We start from the raw sequence: 24,767 nt of genomic DNA, 5'->3' as shown, positions 1-24,767 counted from the left end.
AATGTCTTTTTTGTTATTTCTGTGGCAAGGCAAATGGAGGGAAATGTTTCTATGAAAAAATACTGTGTGCGTAGGAAATTGTCACAATTTTATTCCACATGGATACAAATGATTATACTTGAATTTGAGGCCGTGGTGGCTTGAAATTATATAACAAAATAGAAAAATGGAAAACTAATATCCCCTACACCCTGTTTTAAAGGCAGGCACTACCAAGATTAAGGAGACTCCACAGTGTTGGTAGAGGATAATTACTGTACAAGCCATATAGCTATAATTACCTTAAGACTAAAATAAAATGCTACTGTCCTCCTAAGGCATAAACAATAATGTCTGCAAACAATATGTACACATCATACATATTTAAAACAAGACTTAATATAAACAATAATGAACAGTATATACATGTCTCAATTCTTCTTCACTGTCTTGAAATACAATTTAACTACACAAGTGATGCAGCAACATATATATAAATGTACTTGTAACTCTACAGTAAAGTTTAATTTTTAGTGCTTTTACAGCACATCAGTGTAAACAGTTTTACTTGGCTTTGTTTTATATTTTAAAACATTCCTTGTTGTATTTTCAAGATTTAAAGCAATTTTCTAATTCTTCCTTTTCACAGAAAACGAAGATTCTGAATGCTGTATAATCATAAATAATTCATAAAATTAAATACATTCACTAAAAAATAAACTACAAAGTAAAAAAATGAAAAATAGATATTTATTGAAAGGGAAAAGAGAACCATTTCCCCAAGTAGAGCTCTGGTGGTTGAATATTCAGTGCGTTTTGATATATTTTAAATTGCTATTGCACTATAACACCCCTTTCTTTGAAATTCTTTGGGTGTGCTTCCCTGTTCTACCTAAATTAGTTTGTTAAAACACACAAACCAATAACCAAGGGGCCATGGTTGCTGTAGGAGTGAAGCCTTTAGAACTAGTATCACAACTCTGTGATATTTTAAAGGAAGAAACCAGTCATCAGTTATGCATGTGCCTTGCACTTTCATGTAAATACAGTTCACATTGCTGGTCTTATCAGTCCTCATTTAATGGAAAAAAAAAAAAAAAGGAGGAAAAAAAAAAGAAAAAAGAGTTCTGGTAACTTCAGCTCACTTTGAAAATCTCTGTCCATTTTTTTTCAAAATACTTCCTCATGTTGTGGCCAGCCCTGCCTATGTCAGAATCATCTTCATTAAAGGTTTCACAGTTGTCAAAAACAAGCCTGACATCTAGCGAAAATGCTTCAAGATTAGGGTACCTGAAAGAAGAAAAAGGTGAATGATTTTTGGAACATGGAGAATCAAAGGGGAAAAGCACTTCAACTACATGAGAAAGAACTACCTTAACATCAGCGAATTTACAACCAGCCACAGAATATTCAATGAATGCTCTACATGTTACTTACACTTTTAATTTTTTAATTCTAATTTAAATATTAACAAGAAAACGAACATCAGTGGAAGGAAATACTCTCTCATAATTGTATTTGTTATTTTCCTCAAAACCTCTGTAGCATTTCAAGCGTATACTGGAAAACAAACTTTTATAAATTAACTTCCCCCTTCCCTTCAGTAGCTTTCTAGTTAAAATGCTATAGCTATTTTCCATTTATTCATCTATTCTTGGGCTCAAGTCCATTCAAATAAGTTTTGAGTACAGCTGCATTTACCTAAAAGAGGAACAATTGGGTACAAAAAAAAGGCTGCCCACATCAATCCTGTAACATTGTCTTTGTTATTCTTTTTACTATCCTGAACATGTATGGCCCAAATAGTGTTCCAGTATTCGCAGGAGTTACGAAAGACAGCAAAAATTACAAGTCTACTGATACCATGATGCATGTGTGGAGCATTTAAATCTCAGATTCAAGGCAAAAAAAGCCCGAAGAGGTTAAAAAGCCCCTTGTGTTGTCCCAGGAATCTTGCTTCGTGTGGAGCTGACAGATGCTGAAGAGGGTCAATCTTTATGGATGACTATTTTCTTTGGTGTGAGGAGCCATTAGAGCACAGCGATGTAACAAGGAGGGAAGCGGAATAGAAGAATATAGTATCTTTTTTTTTTTTTTAAGAAGTTGTGCAGCCTAATTCTAGGATTATAAAATTATTAACCACCATTACTGGAATGTTACTTGGCTTCCCACAACAGCGGTACCAATTCACTCCACAGCTACATTATTATTTACAGGGACTCCGTTAGCTTAAAGGCCACACAGTTGGTTCTTGCTTACATGTAACAACATTAAGATGTCTCAATGAGAAAAGATGAGGGAAAAAAGTTTTTCCCTGTTGATTGACTTTGTGCATTTGACCGGGCAGTTTTGTTGTTTTTCAGCCAGTTCCACAGGTTCTCCCACCTGACATGCTGCTTCACTTAGGTATGGCAAAGACAAAAGTATACAGTGAAGAATTTTTATTTCGACTGTAAAAGTAATCACAGAGGTGCCAGTGAAGGCAGATCAAAACAGTTTAACTGATTTTAAAAAACGTACTGTATTTAAGTGTTGAAATACTTTTAAAATGTAAAGTAAAATTTACAGTAGGTTTACTTACTGTCCGCTACTTAGCTTGTCTCTAATGGTAGAAAAGTCCATAGGTTTTTTAATAACCTTCTTATAACCAGGAACAAGTTTCAAGTTTACAGGAAGTAAGAAAGGCCAGGCATCTTCATGAGTTTCCAATTCTGAGAGAATCATGCTGAATAAAATAAGGTTTTAAATCAGTATTTTTAAGCTGTTCATATATTCACAGAGGTTTTCCACTGTTCCATAAATTCATCATGTACTGCCAACCTATTCACTTTATAAAAGGAAAGCACTTTATTCTGTGCCCTGTGTAAGGCTGAGAACGATGTCGATAAAGACAGACATCTTACCTGAATATTTAAAATATCATTAAGTTCTCTCCAGGCAACCTACGTAAGATGAAATTCTAGTGATCAACATTCTAAAAGAAAAACACAGCCCTGCAACTTCAATACTTCAAAGCTCAGTGTAAACCATTTGCAAACCAGTAAAACAGGTGCCAATACTGGCTTTCCAAAACTATGACGAGGCTGTCACTTTTGACTGACCAGCAATAAATACTACAAAAGAAGATGCACTGCTGTTACTGTCTCCTCCTCTGTAATGCAACGCCTTTTGGACACAGTGCATAATCATCTTTGCTACACTCGAGAAGGATGTCAGTACCACTACCAGGGTTCTTCCTTCCCATTCTCGGAAGGGCGTGTAGTAGTAGATTTCACAGACCACATTCTAACATCAGGTACCTCTTGGGCTTCATTACCAAATACAGCAGTTACTCCCAGCAAGCACACATTAAATCCTTTATGTATACACACTCAAATTATCACAACCTGTATGGGATACATTGACAAAGAATAGGGTTCTTGTTCCCCAGAACACAGATAAAAAGAATCAGGCGCTACTTGTTTCAACAACACTCACCCAAGTTTAAAATTTGTCACTTTACCTGCATATAGCCAGGTCCTTGGAGTCATCTCTTTTAGGTTTCTTAATAGCAGTGAAATTTTCTTGCTTTAATTGGCTTACAGAAACATTTTCATCCATTTTTCTTTTTTTAGGGTCTGTTTTTCCTCTTTTTAAGGAGGTGCTTGTAGTTGCAGAGTCTTCATCCTCTGTATCTCCTGCTAATTTCCTGCTTCTCTTTTGTTCATTACTTTTTTTCCCTTTGATTTGAAGTTTTTTTATTTTTAGAGTTTGACCACTTGCCTACAATAGAAAGAACTGGAATAAGCAATAACCAAGAAATTACAGAAACCTCTGTTATTACTGATAGACAGCAATGAAGATCAGACAAACAGAAGCACCAAAACAACTGAAATACTCTCTGATATCAGAGAGTATTTACTTTTTGCTCTTACCTAAGGGCAGGTAAGGCTGTAGAAATTCCTGTTGCTAGTGATTAGGTTCTCAACTTGTGACAATATAGAAGCACCTGACCTTCAGATTGGTAAAACAGTACCTCCTAACAAACCAGGCTGGCATAGTTTAGGACAAATAATTTGTCTATTCCTAAAAGACTCATATAACCACAGCTGGAATAGTATATTCATTTTCAAGTGGCCATATTATTTGCAAGATACGGAAAACTGGAAAAGAGTTCTTAAAAAGTCAGGGACAGGATCAACTCATTTAAAGATTAAAAAGTAGATATGAAAGATATAGAAAGCTTGGCTGCAAGACAATTACAGGAGACCGTAAAAGGAGCGTGACAATACAAGAATGCTACAAAGTGGGGAAAAAAAGGAACTTTAATACAGAACTATTTATAGACAGCAACATGAAACTAAGGGGTACATTTAAGATGAAAAAAGTAAGTTGTTATGGGTATTGACAGCATCGTAATGCAGCACAGTATCTGAAGTCATCATTCTCATCATTAGACTAAGGATCTTTGTGGAATGTCAAGTCAAGCACACAATGCCATTGAAAAGATTCACTGACAGTCAAAGAATGAAAAGATAGAAAACAATTTTCATGAAGACAGCCAGCATCAAAAGTACTAAACTCTGCCTGTGTTACTAAGATTACTTTAGATAGTTTGAACAATTTTTAAACTGTAACATTTATATTTTATACTCTCCTATCAAAACACTATTTGTTTTTGAAGTTGGCTGAACCTGTGTTTTTATAATATACTTTTTCAGAGTTAAGAATATGCAGATTTCGCTACCTACTAGGAGCTATTACTACACAATTTCTTTATTTCACATGTCATAAATAACTTTCTTAAGCATTTGGCACTGATTATAACTAGCATGGTAGTCAGTTTGTACAAATCAGATGATGAATGAATGCATGAATGTGGAAAAATGTATGTTGTGTATAGAATTCCTTTTGCTTAACACAGAACACCAGAAAGATTTGTAAATAATTGTACTCTCTTAACACTACTCTGTATCATGACTATGTTCTTGGTCCAAGGATAGAAAAACAGTCAAGTAGTCAGTTCACATGGCAATTGAAGAGGAACGTTCATTTTCAGCCATTTGGTTAAAAACACAATGTAAGGCAATGAGAACAGATCAACTGTCATCACCTAAGCCCCGACTTTGAAACGTTCTGTGAATATTAATTCTAAGTAAGTGGGAATGGCAGATGTTGATGTTTTTCTTGGTTTAGACAAGAAAAAAAAAATTGAGTTAAATTAGGATGGCACAGTTTATACCTAGTCTTCAACAAAAATGTTTCAGTGTTTTACAGAATTTTGAATCAATATTCAACATGTTTTAAAGTTCTGCTGTAATTTCACCTTGAATTTCTGGCACCTTTAAATCTCCACCCATAGCCAAATTTGGGACAGGAAAAAAAAAAAAAAAAACACCTGAGAAAAAAAAAAATTGTTTTTCTGTTATACTAAACCCAGTAGTTATTGGGGGGAGATGGGGAGGGTGGATATCAAGAGAAGTGATGGGATAAATTACAGCATGATAGGGTAATTTCTACCTTTATAACATGGTAAGTCGTAATATAACCATGATAATGACAGAAAAAGTTACAGCACAAGTTAACCCCTTATGAACTACTATAAAGCCTGAAAGACAAATACTGAAAAAATTTAATAAGAGAAATAAAAAACTATACTCTTGAATCAGCAAGAAAATTCTGTAGCTACTTACATTAAGAAATACAGTTTAAAACAAATGAAAGCGTAGCCTTTACTGCCACTATAATCCAAGTTAAATAAAACTGTTAATCTCATTATTTAATGGCAGCCCAGCATAAAACATACAGACCACTATTTTCATTGAAAAAAGCACCGGTAGACCTGTTACTCTACCATCTATAAAAAGGTCACGGTAAGTCACCTCACCTTTATGGTCAGTATTACCTTTGCTATGCAGGCAGGACAAAACCAGTCACCGTCCGGTATGGTCGTGATCTTGGGTCTGTGGCAGTAGGTATGACAGCCTTTATCGCAACCATCACAAAGGAGCAGCAGTTCCTCATTATCTCCCTTTCGACAAATCTGGCAGTACTATAATACATGAAAAATGGCTTTAATTTGATTTTTAAAATTTGAAACACAGAAATGGTACCTAAATTACCCTTCCACTCCAAACACACAAATTCACTCTCAAAATTATTTTCCTTTCATTTTACCACAATCAGAGTCTACTAATGATCAGATCTGTAAAAGAATATATGCAGTATGTGAGGAACTATCTAAAGGTTACATTTGGGAACACATTTGAAAAGCAATTCGTTATAAGACAGGTGTCCTACAGCACACAAAACTATGAATACTTTATATATTTCATTAATGTCCATGAGAAGTAAAGGCATCTTATACCCATCAAAATTACTTAGGCCACACATACTACCTCAGGAATCTTCTCTTAATTTATTAACTTATATATGCAGTATGGGCATATATCATAAAAATAATTTATATTTTACGATAGTATTTTCAAGTAATAATCAGTAAGGATCTTATCGAAAGGCCACCATGAACAAATTCATTAAGGCAAAACAAACGATCCTAGCACACCCTAAAATTGACACTAAATACCTAATGTATTGTCAGTTTTCTTACACACATTGTGTGATTTTGATACTCTTCTGTATCTGGACTTCTTTTTCAGGAACTTAAATCGCATGCTTTCACCAAATACTTACATTTACTGTGTAATTAAATGCACAGAACATTTCAATCAAATGGAGAATGATACTACACATTTTTTTTTGGATAATAAATCACTACACCTTGAAACATTCAAATGCTTTTTCAGGTGCTCCTACTAAATGCATAAACTTTCTACTCAAAGATACAGCTTTAAACTTATAGCTATATAAACTCAAAGGTACAACCTTACAATACAGTTTTTCTTTAAATCATCTTTTACTTGTCCAGATGTAATTAGAATCTGTATAGGACTGGCAGAAATTTTAAAAAATTGGGGAAAAGACTGGTAATGGAAGAATCACTTTTGCCACCTACTACATAGCACTGGGCATACTTAATCACATCATAATCACTACTGCTGTAGTAATAGTTTTGTTTTCAGAAATTTGAGGTTCAAAGGTCCATGCAAATTTTGACACATGCATTTTGCATGCCTTTTTTTGTTTATGCAGTTAACACAGATCTACTTGTTAAGTGTACAAGGAAACAGGTATTTCAGCCTATTTGCTCACACACTTGCCCAATTTGTATGTTCAGTTGTGAGAAGTGTGCATGCAAAGAAGCCACACATTTGGAGCATCTCAGCTTTCTGAAAAATGAAGCCCTTCACTGGAATATGTGATGTTGAACCTCCATAAAGCTTATGTCACGGATGAGATCAGAAATATTCCATCAGATAGAGTAACTTCCATCAGATGGAGCCAGAAATTACTGGTTTTTACCTAAATGTTAACAACAAAGAGTAATTACCATCTTAAATAAAGCAATCAGCAATAAAGGGGCTTTTTATCTTAGAAAGTTCAGGATGCTAAATTTGGTAAGAAAAGGACAATCTTTTCTGTTAGCTTTATATTTATCTGTGCACAATGTACAGTTTAACTGTATTAAGTTTTACACGCAGTAGTAAGAATTGCATTATTAACCATGGTATCTTGAGATGCCTGAAGTGGGATAACAGGATATAGAAAAAATAGTTTAGTTACAGTATTTTTTTTTTTTTTAAATTAAAAACACTTACAACTTTCATAATAGATTTTTCCCATGCTATTGATTTCTGTAACTGCTGAATGCACAGAGCTACCTGTGCAGCACTGCGCGCTTCTGACAATGCCCTTCTCCACACCCTTAGCCCTGGAGCAATATCCTCTTCAGTTCTGCATTGAAATACAGAGAAATTAAGTAGGTCACATCCGTGTTTGCTTATGTTTAAACGCGGAACAATCATTATCACACTGAAAGCCAAGCAACGACAAAACGTACACAGCCAATAAGTATAAGGTTTAAGCAACTAAATTTCATGTAGTGCACAGACTGTGGCTACGTGCCTCAAAGCTTAGTCACAACCAGTTAAATGTAAGATAACTTTGCAAGATTATCAACAAACGTAACAAAAAAATATCTTTACAAAGCACCATGCAGAATAACATGATCCACATGGATCACAGACATACAAGAAAGTACATAGATAACAGGCAATAAGAAAATAGGCTCCAATTAGCAAAGAAGCACAATAATTTTTCAAGTTAATCTCAATAACCTACCCGTCACCATCACCACTAATGGATGGTGCAGGAGCAGGGACAGTAACTGTGCCCACATTATCCAGTTTGATCTGAATGGTGGTACTTAAGGGGCTCTTCAGATACCTTCGCTCTATGTTCCGCTCCAAGTCAGCAAGCCTGGTAACAGCTATATCTAGAGGGTTGTCACTCTTCCGCTCTAGAGAGCTGGTATTGCCTTCTCCGCCTCCAGCACAATCTCCATCGTGCTTCTTGTGCAATCTAGTAATTGACTTATGTTCACGATATACCAAGTCGTCTCTCTCTGATGCAGGTTCAGGACACAGCCAACCCTATGTTAATAGAAAGGTTTGTGCATTTATTGGTTGCTGTTAACTTAGTGTGTAATCAGAGGAACTGTTTTATGGAATCAAACTAAGCAACTGAAGCGCTGTTTCCAGTAGATCTTGGTTACTTGTAATCCATCTGTAGAGACAGTTTCCAAAATATCCAGAGAACTAAAATAATTAATCAAAAAATACAAGCATTACCAGACTTTCTGAAGGGACCTTTCTGCAACAGTCTGCATTCTTATCTCCTTTTGAAGTATCCTGTTCTATTGGTCAAAACATCAGAATAGGTCTATCTGTCCAACAGGCTCAGGAGACAGTATCAATTGGTGACACTGAAACAACACCCGCCCCTAGAACAAACGATCCCAAATACTACATCTGTACTATAACCGAACATATGCAATTTGATATCCTTACACCCACCTTGGAAAAACTCCAAATTGTATTGACAGCCAGTGAATTCTTAACTCTCTCACACTCACAACCATCACACATTCTCCATGACTCTACACTACTCAAGCAAAGCATTACGATGTACTTGTAGGCTTCTCTGAAAGCATTAACAGCAACAATCACCCAAACCAGGCAGAACTGTGGCAAAACCCACTATAATTAAGCAGGCTATATGCAACAAAATCTTTGCATTCACAGAAGGTTAACAAAATGTACAGGGAACTACACACTGTACGAGAACACTGTCCAGGAACTGCCATTCTGAGCATCTTCAGCTGAAGATTTAACGGCAATACAATGTTTCAAACACAAATATCCATGATATTGCTGCAGTGGATTTGTTTTATTTGCAGATAATTAGAGATGGAATAAGAAGGCACTTACCAACAGCAAAAGGACTGCTACTATCTACTTTAAATTCTTACCACTTATTTTAAAGAGACATTTTACTAAAAGTTGGTTTTACCTTAACTTGTAAACTAGCTGATGCAACTCTCCTCTCTAGATCTTCCACCTGCTGAAGAATAGCAAGATCCATCTCCATTGCTTGTTCTTCTACTGACCAGTTTTCCACAACATCTCGAGTTACCTGGTTATCTTCATTTTCATTGATATCAATAATTGCAACTGTATTTGAGAATCACATTTTTGTTATTTTAATTAGTATTATAAATTCTCTGAGTAAATTAAAGCTGATTTACCCATCACTCCAGTCAAATATTGAAGAACTGTTGTAAAAGTGTACTACTATTAAGATACCCAGTATGGACAACAAGTTCTGTAGGCTTTCAAACTTGCAATTTAAAGGCAGGAGGGGGAAGGAGAGGCTGAGCTAGAGTGTTACAGAGATGGAAAGAGCTTAAAAAGGTTAACAACACTTAATGCCACTAAAGCAAATTACATTAAACGGGATTTCTCCAATCCTGTAACTTTCTAGAACCAGACTGGTGAAAAGGCAACTACAGACAACGAGACCTTTACCTTTTTTCTCCAGCTGCTACTCTAACTCTGTATCTAAACGCATCTCAAAGAGCTCTATGCCACTTGCCTTCTGCCCCAACACCATGTGTAACATAAATATCAATTACATACCATCCTTATTTTTGATGCAGGCCAGAGTGATATAATCCATGTGTTTCTGTATTTGCTTTTGTAAAGCCTTTTCCCTTATTCCCCTGAGATGCAGCACTTTAAGCAAAGACTTTAGGTCCTCTGGATCAGTAATCCTCCACCACCCGTACTGCATTTCTAAATCAAGACAAGCATATAAACACTTTGCAGGCATTTTTTATGTGATCACATGCAATCAGATTAGAGAAATCATTTAGCCAAATTCAATAAGCAAATTATTAAAAAAAAAATTTGTAACATCATAGTGGCACTGTAGAAATTATCCTTCACATAGTTCCATCTTACTGTTCTATTATACTTACCTTCTGGTATAGGTTTTGGGTTAGGATAATCTACTGGCTTGGCTACTTCAACTGCTGTAGAAGGGGCAGAAGCTATTTTTTCAGTCTGTAGTGCTGGTGATTCGCTTTTACTTGCAGGAACACTAGATGCCAAGAATGAGTTACCATTCACTTCAGATAATCCCAACCCTGATCCAAGAGCAGGCAAAGGAGATGAAAATGGAACATTTGAAGTAAGAATGCCTGTAGGCCATCCACAAAACTGAAGTCCCATTACAGGTAGTCCAGTCTTCATCTGCTACACAGAATACATTGTTAACACAATCACAACTACCATTAGTAATTATTACCAAGAAACCTGAATTATTATTAGGATCTTATTTGTCAAACAACAATCAAAACATAAGGGAGGCCTTTACTCAGTACTTTGATTAGTTTAAAAACTAACATTCACACTGATGTGTAATACTCCTCATTAGGTCCCTGTTAACACCTGAAAAAGAGTAGTTTTTAAAGGGAGAGTGTGATGTGTCACATTTCTGAAAACCAGGTTTTGTTTATTTATTTGCTTTTCATTTAATACCAGTGGCCAATCTCCTAAAAGCCAAATTAAATTACTGAAATACATGTACAAAATATCATCCCTTGGCTTACCAAATTTTACCTATCAAATCATTTTATCAAAAAACCTGTAGTATTATAAAACATGTTACATGCAATTAGTTATTAACCTTTAGAAATGGGGAAAAAAAATAAAGAAATGATGATATAATGATAGCACTTCTGTGAAGCAATTTGTCTAAAAAGAAATTCTGCCCAAATAAGCACAGCAAATTCAGGCTATTCAAAAATTCATTTAATTTACCTGCAGTGGTGACAATGCAAAAGGACTTAATCCCATTGGACTCTGTGCAGAGGTTGAGCCCAGAAGAGGTGATGGTACAGGTGAAGGTGACTTTGATGGTGGATGTGATTGAGGAGTAAGTGAAGTTGTAGTCGCTGGTGTATCTATATGGGTAACTGACATGTCATCACAGGGTATTCTTGGTAAAAGGCTGAACCACTGTCTGCTCTTTTCAGTAAGAGTCTTTAACAGCTGATCATTTGGAATTAGTGGAGAACTGTAAAACCTTCCTGTCCCACTTGCATTAGGACTGAAAAGATTATTAGAATCAGACTTCTCAATGGTGCTTTGTGATACAGTGGGCTGAAGACTGCAGAGAGAGTTTTTTGAGTTACTTGAGTAAGATAACGTGCAGCCATTTGCTGCACTGCCATTAGGTTTTGGGGACATAATGTCAGATTCAGGTGGCATTTTTGCTACCTCTAACAGTTTGCTTAGTTTTGAAAACGACCCAGGTTTCTGTAAAAACAAATTAGTGTTGTCCTTTTCTTTCAGATCTTCCTTTTGCTCACAGTGAGTTGTATTTAAGCAGTGTAATTTTTCTTCTGTCTCAAATTCTTCTTCTTTGATATGCATGCTTTCTACCTTTTTTAACTTCTCTTTTTCTTTCGCAATTTCTTCTAGGCCTAAAAATGTACAAGAAACATAGATGAAATATAATAGATGAACTAATTTAAACCATTTCTATAATCATAGTTAAATAAAAAAATTACTTTTTTTTCTTTTCTTTTTTTTTTTTAATGAAATCTCTTTAAAGAACACTTTGCAGAAGGAAACAAGCTTCAAGGCACACACAGATTTAAACCCTGCTGAACACCTGGAAGAAAAGTAACCTCCATGTAGTTAACATAGATACAGTATTCTCCCTTAAGATGCATACATGTCTGAAGCAGTTTGCCAGTGCGAAGTCTCTGAAAGGGACACATTTTTGGCAGCTTTCTTTTTGCAAGACACTCTGTGCTTTACCGAAAAAACTCCCCTGTTTATAGCCTTAACACTTATTTTTGCAAAAGACCACTCAATTAAACTCACAGTCAACTAGAAAAAGGAGGACCGAAACTCCTGTTGTGAAATCAAATAGTCCCCAAATATTGAAACACAACATTAAGTATTTTACTGCTTTCAATAAAAATCATTAACAACTTTGACTGTGAAACAATGTCAACATTCTTAAGAGTTTAAAACTCTTTCAAGAGCCACCCAACATGATGACTGGGACTCTACACACAGCTAAGCAGACAGATGCAATCAGCGTAACATCTAAGCAATTCAAAGTACAATAAGCAGAAGCTGATTGCAAAAGCCAGTTTCTTCAAACATATGAGGCGCGAAAGACCTATGAAAGATCTATATTTACAAATAGAAAAAACATCATTTTTCTGTCTTCTTTGCTCTCCTAGTCTTTCCTAACCATTTCTCTTTTACCTTTATACTGATGTGTCAGCTTAGACTAGAAGTCTTAAAAAGAGTAAAATGGGATGGAAAAATGTTAGGAAAAAGGGGAGGAGGTAGAAAATCCAACATTCCAACTTCTTAAGTTATTTTCATCAGATACTGCAATCACAAACAAACAAAGGTCCTGCTTATGGTTTATGGCCAGAACATCCACCAAAGCTTACTTGCTCCTTCTGGAAAATCATAATTTCTACAAAGCTAATTCATTAAAGAAAAGAATCCCCCCTCCCATTAAAACTTCAAAATGTGTCCACAGTTATGGTGTTTGTCAAGATATAAACAATTCTGAGTGTCAGCATAAGAACTAAAATGACTACACGAAGAGGGAAGAAGTCTTTTTTAAATGGACAGATCATTCAACAGGTTTATGTCTCACATTTCCAATGTTTAGATAAAGGAATCAGGAGTGGATATACTGTAGAATTTACTGGAACAGGGCAAACTAAGACCTGAGGGGAAGAGGGAGTATAGTTGAGAACTGAAGAACATGTCCATTTTGCTATTCAGGGAGATTAAACTTTCATTAAGACAATATATTAAAAAGTATGGGTTTGCCCTACAGTTCTTGGCTAAAACTTTTGCGTGTTTTTTGTTTGTTTTTACTACCTTAAGACAGGTAGGTGTATTTCAATGATTTTCTTTGTGTATAATTTCCAAGCATTTGGGGAGTCATCTAGTTAAAATATAATAAATAAAATACAGTGAACAAAAGGAATACAAGCAGTACAGCATACAACAGTCTACCTTCTGTGTCAAGCTATTCATGTGCAAAACAGTTCCTAACACACAGCATAAATTAATGCAGAAAAATAATTTTTCTGCTACCCATTTTAGAACAATAGCTTGAAGATCAAGACTAGATTTAGGAAACGTTCTACAGCTTCTTTTGGGGGCCAAAACAGGGCTCAGATTTCATACCATGCTGTAATGTTAGTTATTTTAATTAAATAGCTCTCTAGAATGATGCAATTCTCTTGAGGTCATGCAATTCTGATGTGTATCAGAGATTGTTGTTATGGGGGGGGGGGGGGGGGGGGGGGGAGATTGTGAAAGTAGTAGGGTTTTGCTTCATCTCTATCAGAATTAGAGAGGATTTTTCTGTGACCAAAATTAAGGCTTATGTTAAAAATCCTAATATCCACAAAAAGGTCAGATTAATATGTATTTTCTGCATCTATCCAATTTGAAGTGTGTGAAAAATTCAATCACAGTTAGTATACAACTGTCACAACCACAAAACTACATTTTACTTTTTGCAAAAACAACTTCAGCATTTGCTGGATTGAAGAAAGATCAGATGGTAAAATTCAGACACCAAATCATACTGTGGATAAGAAAACACAGTACTTCAATGTGTGAGAATAATTTTTGTATTTTTGGAGACATATATCAAATCTTCAAGCACAGAATAGGCTGTGTATTTGCACAAGATATAACAACTGAAGATGAAAAGAATTTTTTTTTTTAATTCTATGGTCATCCTAGTTTTCATATGCAGAGTTCACTGCCACAGGGAAATGTGAAATAGTTCAGAAAAAGCCAAAAAATATCCCACGTACATAAATATGAAAAAGCATAACATACAGAACTATAACAACCGAGAACTTCCAAAATATTAGTCCTCATTTTGAGAGATATTAACTGGTATTTCATAATCAGAAAAAGAGTATAGAGAGCACCGTATGAAGAGACACGTCTACTGACAGTAGCCTGTTTAGCCTCTGGTTGAAGGTGAAGCCTGAAGACCTTGGTGCACAAAATTACAGCCTACAGAGATGGGCAGTATGTCTTGGCATGGTATGCCTTGGTGTGACATTATTCCTTTATGTTTCTTACCTTCACCACTTTCCATGCCTTCTACAAAAATACCACCACACTGGGGCAGAATCCAGTATCGGCGCCTGTAACGATCTTGACCAAACATCATTGAACGCAAACAGTGTGAAGCTTCAAATAACTTCTTTCTGTACTGGCTTTGTTGCTGTTTTAGAAAAGAGAAAGCATTATAATTCAACAGGGGGGAAACAAAATCATTGTAACGGAAAACATCTCCTGACTGCCAGACTGAACGGAAGTTCAAGGGTCACGTGAGGAGGCTCTCTTAGAGATTCTGGCTGTATGTTACGTGATATTCTACTCACAATTGCTGCCTTGATGATTTTACTCACAGAGATCCCTTTAAAATATCAAGTCATCACTTCCTGGTTCAGCTTAAGTTTATCAGTCTTCCTTTAAAAACACATTTTGTGATGGTAGGTCCTGTCTTTTTAACACTGACTCTCAGAGAACAACAAGATCAAATACTTCATTGCACAAGAACAGCTGAAATCCTACCAATTATAAAGTAACAGCAAATGGTAAACAAAGCACTGAAGATAGCTGATACTGCAGCTCCTGATGGGAAACTAATGAGATATTTTAACTGGTTCATAAAAGAATGAGAACAATAATGTCTGAAAATAAATTCTGTATTAAAACACAAACAGTTCTCTGAGGGGGGCGGGGCAACAAGAATTTCAGCTCGTTTATTCAATTCTTGCTCTACTAAATTGACACCGCTGGAAGTCGGGCGTAATTCTGGACTGCTAATTTATTGCAATTTGGAACATGGGAGAAACCAAGAGACAAAGTCTTAAATGACTAATTCTCTAATACAAAGAATAAAAACATGGGCCACGAGTAACCCCTATCTACAGCATTCTATCTTTCTCATTTATGTTTCTCTTCCTATTCCATTGTTTCTTCTTTTAAAATCTGAAGCAAAGGCAGCTCTCTGTATTGGCTTGGAACGCAGTTGCAGAAATTAGCCAGCTGTAGGAGGAAATGAGCACTGGAAAAGTCATTGCTTCTCATACACAAAATTTGTCATTGCCCTCTAAGATCAACAAACAGAAATATATCAATTAGGGCTGGATAAAAATTACATTACTTTTTATTCTGAGATGTGCAAATATATTATCCACAGCTTTCTAACTGTCTTTTGAGTCATATCCACTTAGTGCCGCTAGGCTAAAATCGCAATTCCGGTGTCATGAACGGTAGCATCATTTGTATTTTCATAAAACAAAAGCTGATCCTTATTTCAATTTATATTAAGTTGGAGCACTGAAAATGATGGTTAACATTCCAACTCACGACATCCAGTGATGAAATTTGTAATATACCAAAGACAAATGACCTCTCACCTTTGTCAGTTTTTCAATCTGCTTCTCTAGTTCTTCAACACTTGCTGTCTGGTCCCCATCATCCTGTAATCACCAAATATACTGTCACGCCAAATTTATTTCAGGATGAAATCATACTACCTTGTCTTACTAATATTACAGTAAAAAGATATCAACAGAAAATAAGAGGCAAATTCTAATGGTAAAAAAGTTCAAATTTTGTGCTTCTTCCAATATACTTGACTAGGAACAACATAACTGGAAAAAGATGTATCTTGAATCTTTCCAAACCATCCCAGATGCATGCAAAAGAGAAAGTTCATGGCTAAATGTTCACTGCAAACATTCTTTTACTGGAAGAAACAATTCAGTTTGCGAATGAACACTTAAGACTACACAATTTAATCTTTGTTTCTATGAAGCTTTTTGCATATTCAAATTAATTTCTAAGTGTTTTTCATACATGAAATAATGGAATCTGTCAAAATCTTACCAATCAGGCTTTGGTCAGTACACACTTGCATTTTATTTCAATGTCTACAAGAAATTGTAGAGCCACTTTAAATTACAAGTCTGTTATAAAAGTTCCCTATTAATCTTGCTGATTTTTGAAAAGGAATGCACCCATGATTAAGTCTATGGTTCCCTTCTTCTTGACACAGTTTAAAAATGAGAGTCATTTCCATAAAGACAGTTTTAATTAAGTTCAAGAAAGTCTTTGGGGATAACAGTAAGTTTCCAAAAGAATACAACCCAAACCCTAGGAGCTCGCAATCACCTGCACCGTAAGATACTGGTCTTGTATTTCTTGGCTTTGTAAAAGTGTACCAGAGTGAAGCCTTCTGAAATACCACATATAGCATGAATGCAATGGAACTTCTGTTATATCAGAAAATTAATTTCTCTACAGGAGTTGCAGGACTTTTGTCTATGAAATGCCCAGTGCACCAAAATAGGCAATTATACTAAAGGGAAAAAGATTGATGGATGGATGTGAGGTTAGATTAATACTCAGAATTTAAGGTAAGGACTTCATGATATGCCTCTAAGGTATTCCCTTAAATTCATACACATTATAGTACTTGAAATAAATCCAGAATAATAGCACAAAGGGCTGTTCCTACCCTAGAAACTAGCTGGGTTTCTAATGAAGAGTGTTTGGAAAGATTTGAGTTCACATATGTTGTATACATGCATTGTTCATGCAGCCATATCCACAGCACCCATAAAACCTTACTTGGAACTTCGATAACCTTGCATAAATGGATCATTTCCTGGCAAACAGCGCAACACCCAGTGCACTAAAACGTAGTATTTGGTATTGCTTGTCTCTTATCAGGTTTCATCCAGCAGGGAATTTTAGAGTTCTATAGTGAATCTTACAGGCCTGTGGCACTTCTATTAAAAAATTCTGTTGACTATTGTAGATATAACTGAGCTCAACAAACTAAAAATGCTTGAGTGACCCTTCCTGTATCCTATCTGATATTGACTAGCAAATCTTGTGATCAAATACGGTTGGGCAGTGACTACCCTAGAAAAGTTATGGAAAAAAAAAATACACAGGAAGGTCACAGGCAAGCTTTATAATAGATAATGTTAAATATGACTTTACACTTTATTATTTTGTTAACTAATAAATGACCTTTATTCTCCTCTAAGAAAAAACTACAGTTATGCTCATTTGCTAACAAAGGTGCAGTTCTCTGGATTTGAAACAATCTTTCAGAATTTCAGAGAAATTAAGACTAAGTCAAAACAAGTAAGCAGGAAAAAAAACCCCAAACCCAAACGAAACCAAACAAACAAAAAAAAAAAAAACCCACCCCACCAATCCACACTATAACAGCTATCAAAAAAAGAAAAAAAATACTTCAGAAAAAAAACTTATTCCAAAAATTTTAAACTATTGGAGGTAACTTATTCTTCCTTCCTTTTTATTGTGAGATTTTGGGGAAGTAGTGCCATATTGCAGAGGAACAGAAGGAAGAGAAGTTTTAACTTTTTAGTTAAGTTTCACTATACTTAAAATCCCCCACCTCATCCTCACAAACTTCCGCCTTCTTTCCTTTTTTATCTTCTTTGTCCTCTTCATCCTCATCATCCTCATCTGCTTGATCATCACTGTCATCATCGTCATCATCATCATAATCACTCTCCCCACCCTTTCGTCTGCGTTTGCGGCCTGGTGTTGGTGTTTCCAAAGAGTGCTGTTCCTCTCCTCCATCACCACCTCCTGTAGCATCTCTTTTGCCAGTTTTCTTGGCATGGATGATTCTAAGCCTTGAAACACATGACAAGGGGTGAAATTATAGAGTATGTCTGTAGCATAAACATACCCTTCTTCGTATGTGATTAAAAGTAAATCATACATTTTAGATTTAAATTAGCTCTTCTGTTCTAACACAACACTGTATTTTCTCAATATTTATTGCCATTAGTCAACAAGAAAAATCCAGGTTATAAACCCCCTTATGCTTCTTATTCAGTTCCTGAATAGAATTTCTGTTTCTCCCAGGTGAATTGCATTGTGTAACTGTTTAGAAGACACAAAACACAAAAGGCATTTTGAAAAGTCAGGAAAGACAATTAGAAGAAAGAACCATTGCGACTTCTTTATCTTTTGTTTTATGCATTTAAGAATATGATCATAAAATATCTGTGTCTGAGGGGGCAAAAAAAAGGTAAAAATCCTCAGTTGGAAGTATGAAACTATTTACATTTGAATGGCAACAGCAAGATTGGTTTAATTTTTTTTTCTTTTTTTTCATTTCAGACTTTTATGCTTTTTTAATTTATTATATATTGTTTGACTTCAGTCCTTTGGCTGATCTTTTTATTCTACGACATACTTTCCTTTCTGAGAAATCTTAGTTACCTAAACTACTAGGAAATTACTCAATCAAACTCTCATTTTTCCTTTTATGAAAGAAAAGGGAAACTTACATACCAGTAATTATGGTTGTAGTAGACCTTCTTCTTCTATAAAACCCCTATAAGACAAGATTCCACACAGCAAAAATTATAGTTCCACCTATCAGGGAGCTAGCAGGCAAACATGCTGAATCACAGGAGGTATAAATAGCCAGGCCTAACCAGTCACTTATAATGCAGACCAAAAATGCAACTGACTTAGAAGAGATTTATAAACATGTGCAGAAAAGACAAAGATTTTTGTAAGGGATGATTGGAAGAAGGTAGGATGGGAAAAGTAGAACGGTAACGACAAACATAATTACCGGTACGTAATTTTTCCTTGTCGTACTTCTCTCTCTTCCCATCCTACAAAACAATATTCCATACAGCAAGTGGCTACAAGTATGATGAATGTTGTAGAAGTACGAGCTTGTGGGCATACTGACAAATATATCAGCCTTCTAAAATGCTGATAAACAAAGCCAGTACTCAACAGCACAGATTTAAATGAAGGCGTCACTGCTCAATTGGTAGCAGCACTTTTTAAAAAGGCCGTTTGCAAGAAATCATCAAGGGGACTTCTGTTTCCTTAAAAACAGTTGGGCTTTGGGTTTTTTTGTGGGTTGGGGGGGGGTGGGGGGGTGGGTGTCTTTTGGGGAGGTGGTGTTGGCTTTTTTAATGCAGTGGGAAATCCACTGGAGAATTTAGAAAGTTTTACACTTCTATTTTTCCAATACAAATGGATTTTTAGCCATTTTAGCAATTTAAAATATTTTTTGATAAAAAAGATTTCTCAAGCCTTCCAGTGACTTGGAAGCAAGTAATATTTTCAGCTCTGGTGTGAAAAGCCTTAGTCTCACTGAGTATCAATACTACTCAGGCTTCCACTGAGTTAAGTTTTTTAGAAAAAAAAATTCCTTTTTACAAGGATAACTTCAAACCATCAAATCCTCTTCATCTGGACTGGAAATTCCTGCCTATACACAGGAATTAATTACCAAACAACACCACTAGTCAATGATTGGATTGACTGCTGCGTGACTGGACAATTTTAGAAACAAATTAGACTAAGATAATCTTGAAGACAATTCAATAATAAAGCTGGCAGGTGGAAGTTCAAGGACCAGCAAACACCTCTTTCATATACCTAAAAGAAATGACAAGAAGCAAAAAAGGCTACTTTTGCTGAAAGTAACAATAGAGGTATAATGCTGTCAAGCACTAAAGGAAGCCTGCATGACACTACAAATGATAAGGATGGAAATGAATCAAAGATGCTCTCTCTTAATAGCACCATAAGCGTAAGAAGGCAGTAGTCTGTATCTGAAGTAGCACAGAGGCAGAAACCAATGAGAGCATAACTTAAAAAACGTTCAAGTATTTCAAGAGCATAATTTTCCTGCTGCTACCTAGACATATGACATATGGCTCACTGAGAGAAGAAAACCTTCACTCAGAAAACTGTTTCATCTTTCGCACTTTCAGGTATACACCAAAACAACATCTCCAACTGTTGAGAGAATTATAAAGTCTATTCGCCTATAAAAAGAGTGGGTGGCCCATGAGATAATCAGATGTGTGATTTAAGCCTGCTCTAATCTAATCTGTAATGTTTACTAGATCACAGAAGGAAAATTCACCTTTTGACTTAATTTTCCTCTAATTTTTGCACGTAACCATTGAGTAGTAGCAAGGCATTGCACTTTTAACACACTTCAGCTTGGGTCTCAAAACACAAAAGTTTCCCAAATCAGCATTCCCACCTCCTACTCAAACTCAAGGTGTAATTTCTCCCTTCATGTAACACTGCTTTTGATATACCATCATCATTTACAGTTGAGATGGCCTCACTGTAAAGAAATTAACTTACAAGGAGTATGCCATAATACCGGCATGTTAAAAAGAACGTTGTTGCAATGAAAAAAACTTGTTCTGCAGTATTTCAAGTCTTGTAAGGAAACAGATAGTACCTAATCCTTCAAGTAGCTACATTTCATTTTTATTCCCATTTATATTGATCAAGCTACAAGAGAGATGCCAAGGAGAAGACATGTAATGGAAAAGGAGATGCTGAGATTATGATTATCTAGTTAAAAAATAGCTGAATCCTCTCAGGTAAGACAGTCTTCTGACTATAGTTGCAATACAGAAAGCACAAAGAAAGGTGACTTGATGCTAAGAGACAGGCGCCTTTACAAAAACGGTGATTAGTATCAAGATTCACATCTAAATGTGATAAAGGAGGAATTAGATGCAACCTCTCACTGACCGTCAGCCCAGCAGAAACAGTCCAGGCAGCTCAGAATTCAGTTTCCAACCATATATATTATACTTATCAAGGAATTGTTCTATATCTGGGGCGGGGGGGGGGCACATCCCTATAGGCTTTTATACAATGGTTCCTTTTTCCAACCTGGGATTTTAATGTTGCTTTTTTGTATCTTACAAACACATGGAGGGGGGGCGGCGCTGATATCCAGTTGAAGAGCTAATCTCATAAAAAGTGAGAACATAAGAACAAAAAAAATCACTTAGTGAAAACATCTGATACAGGTAGAATCTTTCTCATCCCACTTGGATATACTTCAAGACAGTCTGGACACAGTGGTATGAAGATTTACCACAACAAACACTGGCAAAACAGGCTGAGATGAAACAAACCCATTCCTCAGTATCCATTATTCTACCACTATACGCTTCTCATGCATGATGGGCTTGTGTTGAGGGTCATGTAAAGGTCTGTATGCGTAAGAGTACACATCTGTTGATCATATGGCAAGTAGTCAAGAAACCAGATATTCCTATGCAAAGCTGTTCGGGACTGGGATGCTTAAAAACTAAACTGGGCTTTGAAATGGATGGGGAAGATAACATGCATAAGTATGAAGTCTGGAAGCAGAAAAAAAGACCAAACAGAAGACTGAAATGGAGAGATTTCTTTTCAGAGAAGCCCCAGAATAGTTCTAAGAGTTTATGAAAAACACCAACTGACATAATAAAGAAGAAAACATTGTTTAAAATTGATCGAAGAAGGCTCTTCTAAAAAGCATCTTAAATTTTATCAGAAAAACAGTGGAAAATCCAAAGATTTTGAACCGAAGATGGATGAGAGGGATCAATCAAGTCCAGTAAATTCAAAGAAGCAGGACAACATTTCTGAGCACTCCCGTGATACTTACGCTCAAAAATAGGGACAGCACTACTGGAACCTGAAATCCACATGTGAGGGGAGAACACGAGAAATAGAGAAATGATTGTAGAAAGGAAGAGGGGCTTGGGACTTCAGGGTATTATGCCCACTATTTGAAAGGGAAGAAAAGAGAGCTCATTAGGAAAAGGGAGGATCCTACATCTACAAGTACTTACAGTTTGATGGAGGGAGAGAAAGACTAAACAGTCCCTAAGGAGACAAGGACAGGTAAGGGTCTCATTCCACGAATGGACAGTTGGCTACATCAGAACTTCAGAAACACTTTTGAAACTATATCCCATATAAGGGATACAGATGAAGACAGGAAAAGGTATGTGGATTGTCCTAAAAGATAAAATATATTAACCCTGTGCAGACTGGGATATGCAGTATTAATAGAGAATTTCTTATTATTGGTCTAATTTTTTCCTCTACCTCCCTCTTGTCCTTCTTCTTTACTTCTTTCCTTCTTCCTTCTGAGATACATTAAAGGGAAAAAAGGGAGACATAAGATTAGAAAAACAAGTACCTAAAGCAAGGACTAAGAAAGGATTCACTGTTCCTAGTAAGAGGTAAAGATGACTAAGAAAAAAAAGAAAGTAGAGCCTGGCTATGTATTTTTACCCCCTGTGATTCATGAACTTTATGCCTTCTAGCTTCCTGGTAGTTGGAGCCATTATGCTTGCTGTATGGAATTTTGTCTTGTAGAATGGGAGAACAGTGGATATGAAACTGACAACCCTTAAAAAGTTCCAATTTTACCTTAAATAAAAATACAAAAATTATCTCCAAGTTTGCATTCTACATATGATCCCTAGCTATAGGGAACAACGCAACATTGACAGATGGGAAACACTAAGATAACATAATATGAATTAGCAAAATTCAATTGGTAATTGTTGTATGAAAACCGTATCTTCTTAAAATGCCTTTCAGAATGAACATTGCTAATTATGGTAGGTCCAAATAAACTTTGATAATGTCAATAGCGATTTGACAGCTCCTGTAGACATTCCCATAAAAAAATTTTTACTTTCTTCCAAAGAATACAAAATGGACTTCACTTTGCTCCACTTTTGAGGGACACTAACCATCCAAATCTGATGCATCTTTAAAAGATTGTAAAAGGCTAGTGCTTCGCCCTTCTAAATCCACATCCATCTTAATTAAGCAGTTCAGTTACTAACTTCTTGGTAAACCTGTAATTGCATCAGTTAATTTTGACCTTAGAACCAATTGCCTATATAGCAGCAGATCTGAGCAAACGCGAAAAAGCAATATATTGTAACATTTGCGGAAACAAAACTTACTTCCGAAGTTTGCCTTCAACCATCCATTTATCTCTCCTTAAGTTTGACATATAATCAATGTTTTTATCAATTTCGCTGTCAAAGACAAAATAATCCATTAATTGTGAACTTACATATCTTCTTCTGACAGACATTTATGTACAGATACTTTGTCTCAAAGAACTATCTTGGAGAAATGTTTAAAATTCAAAATAATTTTAAAGCTAGGAAATTCCAATCCTAGGAATGCTGATGTAGCGTGCTGATGCACCTATGTCAGGCAGTCTTTATTTACAGTATCACCTAAGCTTTCTTTCCACAGCATGTCATGACATGAAGCATGTCATTCAAAGAATTTGACAATTCTTTCCATAGTTCTAAATCAATGTCAAGCCTCCAGATGTATTTGCCACAAAGCATCTAGCCCTGCACTGAAAACAAAGTTATCACTGCTACATCTACGGTATTCTAACTAGGATCCATGTGACCTACAAACTAACGTTCGCTTTTCACTGCAGAAACTGAAAAAATCAAGAAAAGTGCTTCAGTACAGTGACAGTCTGTGAGCCCACTTCTGAGACATCCCAGCATCAACAACTTCATAGAATCATAGAATTGTTTAGGTTGGAAAAGACCTTTAAGATCATCCAGTCCAACCATTAACCTACACTACCAAGCCCATCACTAGACCAGTCAAGGGTAGAGTAATAATTCCATGTTTCCTGGCTTGCTGGCTGCATTATTTTTTAATGAAAGTAGAAAGTAGGAATCATTAAGGTTGGAAAGGATCTCGAAGATCATCAGTCCAACCATCAACCCAACACCACCATGCCCACTAAACCAGGTCCCAAAGTGCCACATCAACCCGTTTTTTGAACACTTCCAAGGATGGTGACTCCACCACCTCTCTGGGCAGCCTGTTGCAATGCTCGAGTACCCTTTGCGTGAAGAAGTTTTTCCTAATATCCAACCTAAACCTCCCCTGGCGCAGCTTGAGCCCATTTCCTCTCATCCTATCGCTGGTTCCTTGGGAGCAGAGCCCAACACCCCCTCCCTGCCCCCTCCTGTCAGGAGCTGCAGATCGATCAGGTCTCCCCTCAACCTCCTCTTCTCCAGGCTGAACACCCCCAGCTCCCTCAGCCGCTCCCCACCAGCCCTGTGCTCCACACCCTGCCCCAGCTCCGCTGCCCTTCTCTGGACACGCTCCAGCACCTCAATGTCTTTCTTGGATTGAGGGGCCCAAAACTGGACACAGCATTCCAGGTGCGGCCTCACCAGCGCCGAGCACAGGGGCACAATCACCTCCCTGCTCCTGCTGGCCACACTATTCCTGACACAAGCCAGGATGCTGTTGGCCACCTTGGCCACCTGGGCACACTGCTGGCTCATGTTCAGCCGGCTGTCTACCAACACCCCCAGGTCCTTTTCCGCCAGGCAGCTTTCCAGCCACTCTTCCCCAAGCCTGTAGCGTTGC

The 24,767-nt window shown here is 36.5% G+C and overlaps 1 protein-coding gene across 1 annotated transcript in view; it reads right to left on the bottom strand.

Moving 5' to 3' along the window:
* Nucleotides 1-743: 743 nt before the first annotated feature.
* Nucleotides 744-24,767, bottom strand: part of BAZ2B (bromodomain adjacent to zinc finger domain 2B) — a 162,760-nt gene continuing 138,736 nt past the window's right edge. The window contains exons 25-38 of the mRNA XM_075710229.1: nucleotides 23,315-23,389; nucleotides 17,938-18,181; nucleotides 15,920-15,982; nucleotides 14,571-14,715; nucleotides 11,241-11,905; nucleotides 10,397-10,670; nucleotides 10,056-10,211; nucleotides 9,430-9,590; nucleotides 8,200-8,510; nucleotides 7,677-7,812; nucleotides 5,864-6,010; nucleotides 3,482-3,741; nucleotides 2,561-2,704; nucleotides 744-1,269 (exon numbers count right to left, since the gene is read on the bottom strand). Coding sequence (XP_075566344.1) covers nucleotides 1,116-1,269; nucleotides 2,561-2,704; nucleotides 3,482-3,741; nucleotides 5,864-6,010; nucleotides 7,677-7,812; nucleotides 8,200-8,510; nucleotides 9,430-9,590; nucleotides 10,056-10,211; nucleotides 10,397-10,670; nucleotides 11,241-11,905; nucleotides 14,571-14,715; nucleotides 15,920-15,982; nucleotides 17,938-18,181; nucleotides 23,315-23,389 — 2,935 coding nt within the window. The 3' untranslated portion in view covers nucleotides 744-1,115. The remainder of the gene's footprint in view (nucleotides 1,270-2,560; nucleotides 2,705-3,481; nucleotides 3,742-5,863; nucleotides 6,011-7,676; nucleotides 7,813-8,199; nucleotides 8,511-9,429; nucleotides 9,591-10,055; nucleotides 10,212-10,396; nucleotides 10,671-11,240; nucleotides 11,906-14,570; nucleotides 14,716-15,919; nucleotides 15,983-17,937; nucleotides 18,182-23,314; nucleotides 23,390-24,767) is intronic.

The sequence above is a fragment of the Pelecanus crispus genome, chromosome 5, assembly GCF_030463565.1.
Source record: "Pelecanus crispus isolate bPelCri1 chromosome 5, bPelCri1.pri, whole genome shotgun sequence".
NCBI lineage: Eukaryota > Metazoa > Chordata > Aves > Pelecaniformes > Pelecanidae > Pelecanus > Pelecanus crispus.
Note: the sequence above shows the minus strand (reverse complement) of the source record. Positions and strands in the feature narration are given on the sequence as shown.